A 12,853-nucleotide genomic window follows, 5' to 3' on the forward strand; every position below is an offset into this window, starting at 1 on the left:
AACAACTTCAAACCAGACACCAAAGCCTCCCACCTACCTTTACCACAGGCCCGTATCGGCAGAAATGTCGAGTTAAATACTGATCCGTAACGTTTGTAGAAAGCCCATCTAACCACACGCAGTTTGTAGGCATGCTCTTTCCAAAACCCAGCTGAACACAAAAGGGCAAAACTTCCATCAGTACAATTCACAAGTGTTAAACTAACTGAACAGAGCATGCCTAATTAAGAGTTATTTGAAGAAAGCTAGTCATCTGTATGGGTTTTCTAAAATTAGCGTCTCGCGCAGGTGCAAGCAAGACAAAAATCAAATAGCAATTAATGAAAATAATTCTGCATGCTTAAACAAATACAATGTTTGACAACATTTGTTTCTTGTACAATTTGAATGCTTCTGGAAGGTGACAGGTTGACAGCTCTGGGGACTGACAGCCTCTGTTCATCGTCAGTAGTGGTACAGCTTCCCAGCACTGCCTTCAAGGAGTACGAGTACCTCTGCAAGCCAGAGAATGTCAGTCTCCAAATCTGCTCAATCTGGGCCTCCTTGCTGAGACAGCCAACAACAGTGCTGATTAATCCCAAATCTGGTGGTGGTTGAAAACATCACACTGTAATCTGACCTATGCATTAAAAAAACATCTCACTTCCATAGCCTAAGCTGATGCAAAATATCTTCTGATGCCGCAAACAAAAGTAACAGGGAGAAGGATACGGTCCGTGGGAGGGTTTCTTTACCTTGAGCCGGTTATTTCCGAGATATTCCCCATCCATCTTCTTAATTGCTTTACACACACTTGCAATATCACAGTACTGCAGGAATGCATACTGAGGAACACCATTCACTTTCTTAATGTCAATATCCTGGGGAAAAAAAGCAATCGACAGTCAGCAACAGGCGAAAAAGAAGATTCAACAATGTAAACTGAATCTAAATGATTTCTTTTTTCTGAGACTCACATGGCACAACGCTCTCTGTTTAATTAATGTTTCTTTCACAGAGAGGATTTAAACATTAGTAGACTGTTAAAAAACTTTGCTGCTCTGTTGTATCTCATTCAGCGGTAAAACCAAATCCTTACTGATGCAGGGAAAGCTCTTCATAATGCAGACTTAAAATTCAACCCCGCAGAAGTAAGCCTGACCTGATCAACAAACAGTAGCTTTGGTTTGCTAATATGTCAAGAAGAGACAACACAGAATCAAAGAAACACATATTAATTTTTGCTTGTAAAGGCTCAAGAGGAAAAAAAAAAACAACCTGCTCCAATCCTCATTTCTGATCCAAGAGCCAAGCAGGGCCTTTTTTCCAAATAAACTCCATGCATCCTGTTCCTAGAAGCAGAAAGTGATGCACATCTCTTGAACTGACCTGGCCCTGATGTGGCAAAGGCAAAATAGAGCCCAAATTCTGATCACTGTGAAATCACTGAAGGATCCTAAGGCACCACGGGCCCATTCAAAAGTAGGTGCAGTCACAAGAAAGCTGTGGAAGCCTAGTAAAGGCTCCTTTTAAGTGATTTTTGGAAAACAGCAAGCCTGGAGTTGACATTTGGTTAACATTCAAGCTCAGCACTAGTACTGGCAAATGTACCGAAAGCCTCTGAACAAGCTCATGATGTTATGATTCATTCTGAGCTGAAAATAGAAGGTAAAGTGTTTCATTTTATTTTTTTAAATAGCACAAGCTTCCTTTGTGAGCTATATGCCAATGCTACCACACGAATTTAAGCGCAAACATTCCAACATTCAGGACAGACTAATTTCATGGTTAATAAATTTAGGGACAAGGCAGCGGTTTGATAAGGTCTCTCCCAAGAACTCTTTAGCTGGGAAAAGAGAAGTAAACAGGGAGATTTACACAACTGTTAGAATTCGATAGCCCTGGCCTAATGATTTAAATGGAATACTAATGGAGGACTACATTTCCAAGTGTCTGAAGTAGCACTATTGCAACTGTGGCAAATTATACCTGACCACTCACCCTAGGCAAGCAATTTCTTCTGAGGCAAATAAAACACCATTACTTTGCTCACTATCCACTGGAAAGGTTATAAAGCTAGTCCCTTTTGCACCTGAGCTTGTAAGTTTTCATGGAAATTCTGCAGGGCAGCACTGCTGCTGAATTCTGGCCGATTAATAATGTTGACAATACAGCACTATTTCACAGAAAAACCAATTTAAGAGACAGTGCACTACTACTGATAAGCATCTTTATCAGGACAGCTCAGCTGGTATAACATTAGAAAAGGGTTTAAGCCACAGACACTGTGAATTCATAAATCAGTGCTGATGTCAAGATTACAGCAAAGGCAGGATGCACAATTGCTGCCAGACATAACAAAATCTAAATTCTTTGTTTGCCCACATCATACATGGAAGCATGCCTCCCCTCTTTTTACAGATACCTCAACAGTGACAACAATATTTAAGTGCAGAACAAATAAGGCAGCCACAGCCACCAGAAGGGTACAGTGAGTATACAGAAAAACTATTAGTGCAGAAGCTCAAGTTCAATTAATTATACTCACTGAAGATAATTACTTTACTTTTCTGGAAAATCTCTCTTAAATGCAATATTGATATGACTTGATAGAAAGTGGCGTGAGGAGAGGAGAGGCGAAAGATTGCTGCTCTATCTCACGCAGATCAGCCTGCTCAGCTGAAAACCCAAATCCCGCATGTGTCATCACTGATCCATCTGCTCAGTGCCTCTTCTGCCCTATTGTCAGCGAACAGACTGTCATAGCTGATGGCTACTGCCACATGCAGCAACTAAACCCTTTGTTTCAGAAATCAACAGGAAATGCAGACTTCGCAGAGCCCTACTGATTAAATGTGAAAGTAATGCTAGGCATATTTATATCCAAACTACCCAGCTATGCTTTTTTGCAAACCCTCTGAGCTAGCAGAAAGATTTGTCTCTTACAAACGCTCCCAAGACTGTTTCTATCGCTAAGTTATTTCCTCAATACACTTGCACTAAGATTTCACTCAAAATGCAAAGAAAAGCTTTCAGGTACATTCTAGCAAGACGAATGACTCAGATTATTATAAAAGGACTGAATTATCTGTCATCAACATCATGATTTACCACCACTCGTAGCATTTTACAGGTCTGTACAGAAAGAATGTGCAATAATACCCTACATAGTAAAAAGAAAAAAAAAGAAAAAAAGAAGGAAAAAGAATTCACATACCACTATGCCACCAAAGCGCTGAAAGATGTTGCGAAGGTCATGATAGGTTGTTGTTTTCTCCAGGTTGCCAATGAAGAGAGTTCTTGTTGCTTTTGGGTGAAACTCATCTATCCTTTCATCCAAAGGACGAAATTCATTCTCGCTTTCTGTTTCTAGAAGCAAAAGAGAGAAATTTTTAATGCACTGGGGTGTTTTTCATGTGGGTTTTTTCACGTTGATTTGTTTGTTCAAGTCTACTTCCTGACAAGCAGATACGATCTGAATGAGACTAACCAATGTCTTTGACAAAAATAATGTAGTACTATACTTCTGAACTGTGTTATTTATGTGGAGTTTGAAAGGTCTACATCATACCACTGGACGAGCACTGAGCACCTTTAGATGAAAAGTAGCTGCCTTCTGCATCTGCTTCTCTAGAAAGTTATTCTTTTCACACTTATCAATGCCTGTCAATAATTCAAATAAGGCTGCACTGTACTTGGGGAACAGCAAATGGAAAAAGGTTATTTTCACAAATCAATTTTTAAACAAACAATTGAAGTACAGAGTGAAAACCGTGTGCTCAATGCTACAGCTTACACTGGTTGGTCATTCGCACTACACTGCCTAAGCCTCATAAATTCAGCCGTCATTAGCTGTTTTAATCAAAAGCAGAAAAAAGAAGGCTGTGGGGACTCAGTGCTATGCTTACGTCACCTACTGGTTTCCACTCCACAGAGATATGGAAGATTTGATTGTTTCTTCCAGCAGCCAGCAGATCCCACTGTTTAACAGGATGGCAGGCTTCCTTCTCTGAGGTTTAAGACTGGAATTCTCTCCCCATTTAACCTAAGAGCATCCACTCTCCTTGCTCTGGAATTTATTCTGGCATATTTCCCAGTTTCTTGAAATTATGTTTCTGCAGGAAGGCGATTTTAACATTTCTTACATCTATGCTGCCTCTTTGCAACAGCAGTGACGATGCCTGGAGTGGTCATGCATCCAGTGGAAGTGCAAGAAGGGCACGGGGCCTTACCTGGTCCTATCCAGGCTGTTACTTCAATCTGCATGCCAAAGAAGAGTTTTCCTTTTGAGGCATTTAGTGCTTTTTCCTGGTCCTCCTGCTGTCGGAAGAACACCAGTCCATACCGCTCCTCAGAGGCCCCATGAATCTGCACCGACGTCACCTTTCCATACTTCTTGAATTCATGGAAAAGTCCATCTTTAAGGCTTGTATCTAAACCAACAAGCAAACATTAGTACTATAAAAACACGTGGTTTTTTAACAACTTAATAGCACCAGAAAATACGTGAAGAAATCTGCTATTCTTTATGAAATGTGACTTCTCCTAGTTTTTCAGTGTCCACAGAAGTGCCTTTTTATTTTTGAATGTTAATTTTGCCTGTGTCAAAAGCTGATCCTTCTCTTTGCCTTGATTTTAAAATCCAGAAAACCGCCCGTGCAGGATTTTACATCACTGAAGCCGATAGGCATACAGTTACCACTTCTAGGAGAAATCCACTTCAAAATGAAAAAGTAAACAGTGTTATTTCCTTAATAAGCCCACCACCAAAAGCATACACCAAACACACAGATACTGCGTAGAACAGTTCTCAGAGGCAGGATGAGGCATCTGGAATGGAGACCCAAGTTATACAGCATTCGGTTCAGTCAATTCAGAAGGTTAACTAGGCAGATTCATGTGATTCTGCAACACCTTGACAACGTTCACACAATCTGCCTAGTATCTGTGGGGCATGTACCTCATGCCACTTCAAGGAACTACAGCAAAAAAATCTATAGAAAGAATATTAACGCTGCAAGGTGTGCTGCTCACAAAGTTAAGATATGCTATTTTGATTCAGCCAGAGCCTGTGTATACGTGAATTATGCTACAACTGTTTTCCAAATGACCCCATGCTCTTTTTTTTCTATGGAATCTCTCCCTTGTTCAGTGCAGGGAGCGAAGAGCTCCACACTCCTCAGTGAGCGGTCTCCTACGTTATTTACCATGCACTGTTCAGTGCTCAACACTGCAATAGAAAACCCTGAAGTTCTCACATGATGCAAAAAAGAAATTGAGGCATGGTGAGAAGCGATGGTCAGAACCTCCCACCAGTTCCAAGTGACACATCCGAGATGCTTCAGGTTTTCCCCCGGGAAATCCACAGCAGTGTTTTGAAGCACCAGCTCCAGTAGCTGTAGTGCTGGGGACGCGTGGGGTTTCTCACAGATGGTCACTAATTAAGCAATTTTCCCACTACTGCACGAGAACTGAGGCAGAAGCCGAGAGAAGCCCGTCCTTGGAGGCAGCACGCAGCTGCCTCGTCGAAGGCACAGCCCTGCCACCCCTGCCCCACGTAGCGCACGCCTCCTCGCTCCTCCACGAGGGCTTCAGGGTGCAGGAGACCTCTCGTCACTCGCCACTCCTTCCCAGGGCAGCATCCATCTTCTGCTCTAAGTGAGGCAGGGCTCTGGGGGATGAACCTATGTGCTATCGCCTTGTGACATCTATGCGTTAGGAGCCTGATCAAAGCTGCCCTAAACTTTCTCCTGGGCTCTTTCCTCGCAGGCTGATCTTTCTGCCCATTCCTGTCCAGCCTTTGTTGCATCTCTATTTGCATAAATTTCCTTCCATCCTCCCTTCTCCACATCACCTAGCAATGGATATCAGAACGTTTTTAAGACCTGTAGCCAAATCTAGACTGCATTTTTCTCCACAGAGATGAAAAAATACACAGCACAACCTTCTAACCCAACATCAGTTCCAACGTTCAAAGCATGGATGCTGCTTGTCTCTCAACAGAATGCCTAAAGAAACCGTTCAGAAAAAAAAAAAAAAAAAGTATTTTTCTTTAACTGTATCACTACAAAGCTATGGTGATACAAGAGCAAATAGAAAAAAATGTGGAAAATTTCTGCCTCAGTAGCTTAAGCTTGGTGACACTGGGAGAAACAAAGGGGAATGCACTGGGTAGCTTTATCCCTAACCAGTGCCTCTACGTTTGCTTTCATGGATGCAAGAAGTTAAATTTCTGGCAAAAGCTGTAAAAGCCAGCAGGTATGCTCCTCTGTCCAAGAGGCTCAGAAATTAAACTCAGTGAAGAGTCCTAAAACATGCATAATTCCCTGGCATTTCCACCTCTAGCAGAGTAACAATGAAATCTCTTAAACGTAGCATCATTCATAACTTAATGCTTTTTGTACCTCACCTAATTGTATTACATTACTATGGCAGCAATAACCCTGAACCAAGTTTCATAAAAGATGGCTCATCAGACTATATTCTGATTTTCCTGTTCAACAGTGAAGAGTTTAAAAAGACACATTTGACACCAAGAACACAGAAAAAAAGATTATTTAATCAGTCAATAACCTGCCCCTACTCTTTTTTCCCCTTTTTCTGGCACCTTGTACAGACACTGCCGCATGTGAATTTACCTGTTGAGCGCACTGGAAGATTTTGAACCTTGATCCCAAAACTTTTCCGGGGTTCATCTTTCTCCAGAGATGGAAGCAGCTGGGACGCGGGTGCGGGGACTGCCGTCGACTGCACGGACCGTGCTGGGGACTCGTCACTCGAGCTGCTGCTGGAGTCACTGCTGCGGAAAGCACAAGGGAAACGGCAGGTCAGTGCACGGAGACACAAAGGGATTTTAATTAAAAAGCAAAACGCCCGAGCTGCCGCTGGGTTTTCTGCTTAAGACAGCAGCAGGGGAACGGCTGCAGCCGCGCCGCACTCTCCCGGCAGTCAAGGAAATGGAATACGGGTAAGATGTCAGCGGCTCCTGTTACGCTCCGTGACACGAGGCGGGGTGGAATTACAGCCAGGCCTGCGTGGGAAGGCTGCAGAAAGGCGGAGGGCATGCCGCAAAGCCCCTCGCCCGCCCGCGAAGGAGCAGCGCAGCGAGGAGAAGAGCTGGGGCAGATGCGCGGGAAGCAGCAAACCCGGCTGGCCACGGCAGCGGGGCGCGGGGAGTTCGGACCCGGGAACATCTCTGACAACCCGTAATTACAGAACGGGGTTTGTGGATCACATCGCATGGCGAGTCAATCGAACCCACCCCCTCTTGACGGTGCCGATAGTTAGATGCTTCACGGAGGAGTCTCAAATACAGAGAATAATGTTATTAAAGCTTGCCCAGTGGGGACACGTCATCTTCTTCAGTGGCTGATTCCTTCCCTGAGGCACGAGGGCTTGTATCACTGCTAAAAATAATTTTGTCTGACATAACCCAGGAGATTCTCCATTACACGAGCAACTTTCTTAAAAATTCCACTGGAATTTCAACTCCGAGCCTGGATGCTGGGGGGGAGGATCTGCCACGTACAAAAATAACAGGCTTGCTTTTAAATTTGCTGCTTTCGATTGAATTTTTAAGTCTCTGTCTGTATTGTGTCGAAAATGATAAACAAGTTCATCTTTTTTCCATCTTACATTATTTCACGGGCTTGTTACATTCCCTCTCTACCTTAACCCAATTAACTCTTTCTCTTCTTATGGAAACCATTTCATCTTTTGAATCATTTTTGTGATTTCATTCTGTGGCTTTTTGAGGCCGTGAACAAGCTAATTCGCTCCTCAGCAAGGCATGCTGCAGTTCACCGTTCATCTTTCACCCGTTTATCCCCTTCCCTCTGCTCCCCACCTTACACCTCTGGTACTTCTTCACCACCCCAGGTCCTCATGAAAAGTCAAGTTTTTCTCTACAGCGTTTTGGGAAAAAAAAGGACAAAACTGGCCCCACGTTCCCCAGCCATCGGTATTCTCCAGGGGTGACACCACCGCCCCCTGCCACTGTGGAACAAATCGGCAAACAGCAGGGAAACTTCTTCTAAAACACAAATACAGTCAGAGGATGTGTATGGAGAGAATCTGAAAATAATTTCCAAACTGAGAGCAGCACCACGTGCTGCACCATTCCCCTGGGGCAGCTAAAACAGATTTTAGGGCTTCATCGAGCCTCTGCCCCTTTACGCATTTTTGCCCGGTACTGCCATCGGCTACGCAGTTCTCCAAACATTTCAAGTATTCGACTTTGCTAAGATTGTATCTTTTAAGTGGCGGCATTGAATTTCTGTTTGAGCGGAGCTTTAAAATGGGAATGAGCTATTTTTAGCCTTTTTATGACGACGTTTAAAATATGGAACAAGCTGTTAAAAGCACAGCACTCCACTTGGGGAGAAGATCGGCTGCGGGTAGCACCGTCAGACGTCCGAGCAACGAGCCCCGCGCCTCCCTGAGACGACAGCCGAGAAGGGTGATGAATTCTACAACAACAATTTTATTTTGGGAAGCGGGGACCATGCCACTAACTTCCACTGCATGCAAGGAGCTTCAGGGATACGTGTTCCGAAGTGATCGAGACTTTCTGAGACATTCCAGAGGAAAAAAAAATCATGCTTGCTTTATTCAGTTTTCAGGGAGGAGAAAATGGCAGCAAGAACAATTCCCCTTTCTTTCAGGAAAGGCTCGTCACTTTTCCAATTGAAGAAACATGGATATAATCATTCAAGAGGAAGTCAGAGGTTTTCTGCTGTGTGAATAGGAGATTGATGGAAGAGTTAATCGCAGCTGCTGTGTCATACAGTTATAGCACACAGCAGAATGAAAATAAAGCCTCTGACAGTGAGTTATACAGGGTCTCGAACAGAAAAACAGAACCCCTTGTAACCAGACCAGCTTTAAAAATACACAGAACTAAAATATGTAAGCTGCACGAGGGGATGTTCCCAGAATATTAAAATCAGAGTGTGGCTTCTCCTTTCCCTGTAAGTCACTTTGAAAACCACTGTCCTTTGCCAACTCGAGGAAGATAACTTATTAAAAATTCCTCTAGCAAGACTATCTTTTGAAAAACCAGCTAAGGAAATTCTACTGCGGGAATGTAAGAGACGTGCTAAAACAGCAGCTCTGACACTTGCTTCCATTTCAAGCCATCGGCAGCTCTTGGGGCAGGCTGGGAACATCCCAAGGAAAAGGGCTTTGGGTCTTCCCCGAGTGTGTTCGCTACCAGCACAAGCACAGGAGCCGCGCGGCGATCTCTCGCGCTCTGGCACCCAGCCTTTTCCCAACACGGGAAAACCTGCTCTTCAACATCCATGTAAACTCAGCGGAGCAGAATGCCAGCACGCAGCAAAACTAATCTCCTGAGCTGTCACAACACACACATTTCACAGAGAGGGAGTCTGTGCTGGGAATTTGCTTTTTTAAACATCTTAGGCTTACAGCCTCATTTGCCTTTTAGGAGGTTTCAGGGTTTTCTTGTGACGTATGCTAATTTATGAAGAACTGGAAGTTTAAGCAGAAGGATTTCAGACGCTCTCTCGTCGAGCTCAGATATGCACAAAGCTTCAAAAATGAGTCTCACTCCGGCTTTTATCGTGGCATCACAGCGATGCAAAATAGAGGGTTTTGATTTCACTGTCAGCAAAATCAGATGGAAAGCTGAGCTAAAAGGAGATGACTCTTACTGCAGCAAGGAGGCAGATGTGGAACCCTTCCCTTACACACGCACCCTACTACCAGCGCAGTTTACGAGCCCTTTTAAAACATTAATCTGCCTTCCGTAATTGTCTACAGTGTTTTACAAGTATTTAGGATGCCTGTGTTCTTACTCACAACATTTATCTACGCATCTATTTTCTAATCACCAAGATAAAGTCGATTAATAATCCACTGCTTCAGTTTTATCCCTATGGGTAGCGCCCCAGAGACTCCAAGGGCAAGAATCCAGCGCTGGGTTCACATCACACAAACGAGCCCCAAATTCCCCCGGTTTCAGCCCCCAGCACACTGCAGCCCATCGAGCACACAAACCTTTCCTTCTCTCTCTTGTAACTGCAGAGATGACATTGCAGACCCTGGTGCACGCATCCTATAGAACCAGGTCTCGTTTCCACAGAAATATCTAATTTTCAAGTAATTGCATTTTGCAGTTCTAACTGACGATGAAGTTATGCTCTATTTATGTATGAAAAATGAAAGCGCTCGAGCAAAGCATACAAAGCGAGCCGCTCCCTTTGTTCCCCAGCAAAAGGAGATAAAAGACCGACTCCAAACCAGTCGATGTAACAGGATACCTGCTGCTTTTCGTCAATGGCAGGGCTGCGCTCAATCAAGGGATCCCACAACCTGCCAGACCCTTTCACAATTTTAAAATGTGGGACAATTGTCATTTCTGGGGATTGATTCGAGAACTGTGAGTCAGCGGTAGCTCCGGTGACGACCCTCGTTACGGCAAGCAGGAAACACCGCGGCCTTGGTGGAAAACAACGCAGGAAGAAGCAGGGACGCGCGCGGCAGGCAACACGCTGCCAAACTTCAGGTTTTAAGGAAAAAACAAAAAACAACAAAAACCAGCTGCCATTGTCAGAGCAAGTTAAAAACCAAGCCACGTAACATCGCTGGAAAGCCTTTTCTTTTTTTCAGGGGGAACATGTGCCAAATTTCAGGAGGAAAAACGTAAAAATGAAATGTTTGGGTTTTTTTTTAATAGCTCCCCTCAAAAAATGCGTAACCAGAACTGGTGAAGGATCCAGAATTCTTTTACAGAAAATATTCAGAGCGATTATTTTTTTCTGCCAGAATTAACTGGAATCAGGAACCCTGCCTAGATCAGCTATGATTCAATACCCTGTCAAAATAATCTCCAAGTACAGATTATCTCCAAGAAAGATCTATTAAGGACAATAACACAGGCCAACCTTCCCCAGCGTGAGTTATTCACACGGCTGATGTCAGCAGCAGATTCCCAAGTCTAGTCAGGAAATCCAAAGTTAACGTACAGTAATCTCGGAACGGAAATAACAGGAACCCTTCTTCTCGTCCCTCCCTTTCCAGATCCCAGCTAAGCCACGGGAGATGATCCGCATGCAAAAGCCATCAGCTGCGAGGTGCTGTACGCTGATCAGCTCTATCCAGAAGACATGAATCCTTGGGGTATTTTTTCACATTGTCAACGGGCTTCAGAAACAAGCTGCCAGATAAGATTTCTTGAATGTAACACAGTCAGCTCTCGGAAAACTGCACCAGAGAAACGGTAAAAGAATCCTGAATGCATAATTTTAAAGTTTGGAAAAAGAATTTGAAAAATCTGTTTATTGGCAGCCAACATCCAGCAAAAGTTATCAATAGTAACTGAAAGAAAACCATCAGAAAACATTAGAGTGTCATATGCCATTCTAGCTGTAGATTAAAGGACCTCTGCTCATGAAACTGGATTCTCTTCTGGATGAAAAAGGGTATATTGAAATAATAGATGTACAGGGCCATTACAGGCTGCTATTGCTGCCCCACTACCTAACACTGCACCAATCTAAAAACGCTTTTGATGAGAATTTCCCACGTTCTCTGCACATGTGCATATCAAAAAAAAAAAAAAAGCACATCAAATATACACACGCACACAATGCCAACACCAAGTAACCCATTCCCACAAAAATCAAACTTCCCCCCACCCCTAAAAATAAGCCAGAAGAAGCAGGTCATTCAGTTATTCAGGATTTGTCGTCTTCTGGGTCCTGGCTGGTCGTCTCAGACCACTTCTGCTGATGCTGAACCTTGCCTGAAGACCCTCAAAACATGAAGGGTTCTCTTTGAGCATCCTTCCAGCGATCTGGATGCTGGTGAGCACATCCCCTGTAACCCAGCAGAGCTCAGAGGCCAACTTACTGAGGATCCGGGTGGCTGCTCGGCCACATTCGGGGAGAAATGGCCTCAGGGCGGGCGTCCCTCTGCCAGAGCTGATGCGCTGCGCTCCAGCACCGACCCGAAGCTGCCCGTGAGCAGCAGGCAGTGGTTCTGTGCGGCCACACCACCGCCACCAGTCTGCATCAGCGGGTTTGTGAGAAAAAAGCACTTCTCAAATCTGCAGTGATAAATACAGGTGTGCTTTTGTCTGAGCTAAAAGGAGCTGTTGAACCTGGGTGAAAGTCATCAGAAAACGGAGTCCAACATCTCAGGTTTGTTTGTACTGAGCGATAAAGAGGTAACAAGTCGTTACCACACTGCAGGCTGGCAGCTCAGCGGGCTCAGCCCACACATGCATACCACAATGAGCTTGAACCCTGCTTTTCCATCTCACAACAAAGTTTTACATCTTCACGTAAGCGTCAGAGCAGACTCTGGCTGCCTGGCATGCAAGGGCAGAGAAGGCGAACCGGGAACAGAGCCACACCGACGTCCTCTCCGCCAACTGCCCCGCGCCCCTTGCCCCAGCCTCCAGTACCTTCAGCCTGGGTGCAGCAGCTCGCTGGGATGCGACGGCCTGACATTCTTGGCATCGTTTCAAGCCGCTGAAAACTTGCCACCCAAGGAACTTTGGTTTGTACACGTCACACATGCATCCTCAAAAGTATTTAACAACACACAACTACGATAAAACAACCTACCCAGGGGAAAAAAAAAAAAAAAAAAGGCCTACTCCGCGTAAGCAGAAAACAGTTGTGAAAAATCAGTGTTCAGCAGATAAAAAAATATTTACTGCTCTGGGGAAAGATCATTAAATACTGCAGACGAATGCAATTAGGACGTCCTCTTTCCCTTAACTTTTTCTGCCTTACCACACCCAGAAAGGAGACTTGAGAAATCTCCTGCTGGGCTGGAATCCTGAATCGACAGAAACGAAACGATGTTTAAAGGCCATGGGAAAGTAGCACAGCCATGACAACTCTGG

General features: G+C 44.3%; 1 protein-coding gene across 5 annotated transcripts in view; it reads right to left on the minus strand.

Annotated features, from left to right (window-relative positions):
• SPEN (spen family transcriptional repressor) overlaps positions 1-12,853 on the minus strand; it is a 66,168-nt gene that overhangs the window by 19,301 nt on the left and 34,014 nt on the right. For 3 of the 5 annotated variants that reach the window (XM_035567876.2, XM_035567877.2, XM_035567875.2), the window contains 5 exons: positions 6,618-6,778; positions 4,212-4,412; positions 3,197-3,348; positions 735-860; positions 38-151 (listed from right to left, as the gene is read on the minus strand). In XM_035567876.2, the coding sequence (XP_035423769.1) occupies positions 38-151; positions 735-860; positions 3,197-3,348; positions 4,212-4,412; positions 6,618-6,778 (754 nt within the window). Of the gene's footprint in view, positions 1-37; positions 152-734; positions 861-3,196; positions 3,349-4,211; positions 4,413-6,617; positions 6,779-7,240; positions 7,920-12,853 lie in introns of those variants that run through there. The other 2 variants (XM_050714862.1, XM_050714861.1) reach the window with 2 other exon arrangements.

Source organism: Cygnus atratus, chromosome 21 (genome assembly GCF_013377495.2).
Source record: "Cygnus atratus isolate AKBS03 ecotype Queensland, Australia chromosome 21, CAtr_DNAZoo_HiC_assembly, whole genome shotgun sequence".
NCBI classification, from domain to species: domain Eukaryota; kingdom Metazoa; phylum Chordata; class Aves; order Anseriformes; family Anatidae; genus Cygnus; species Cygnus atratus.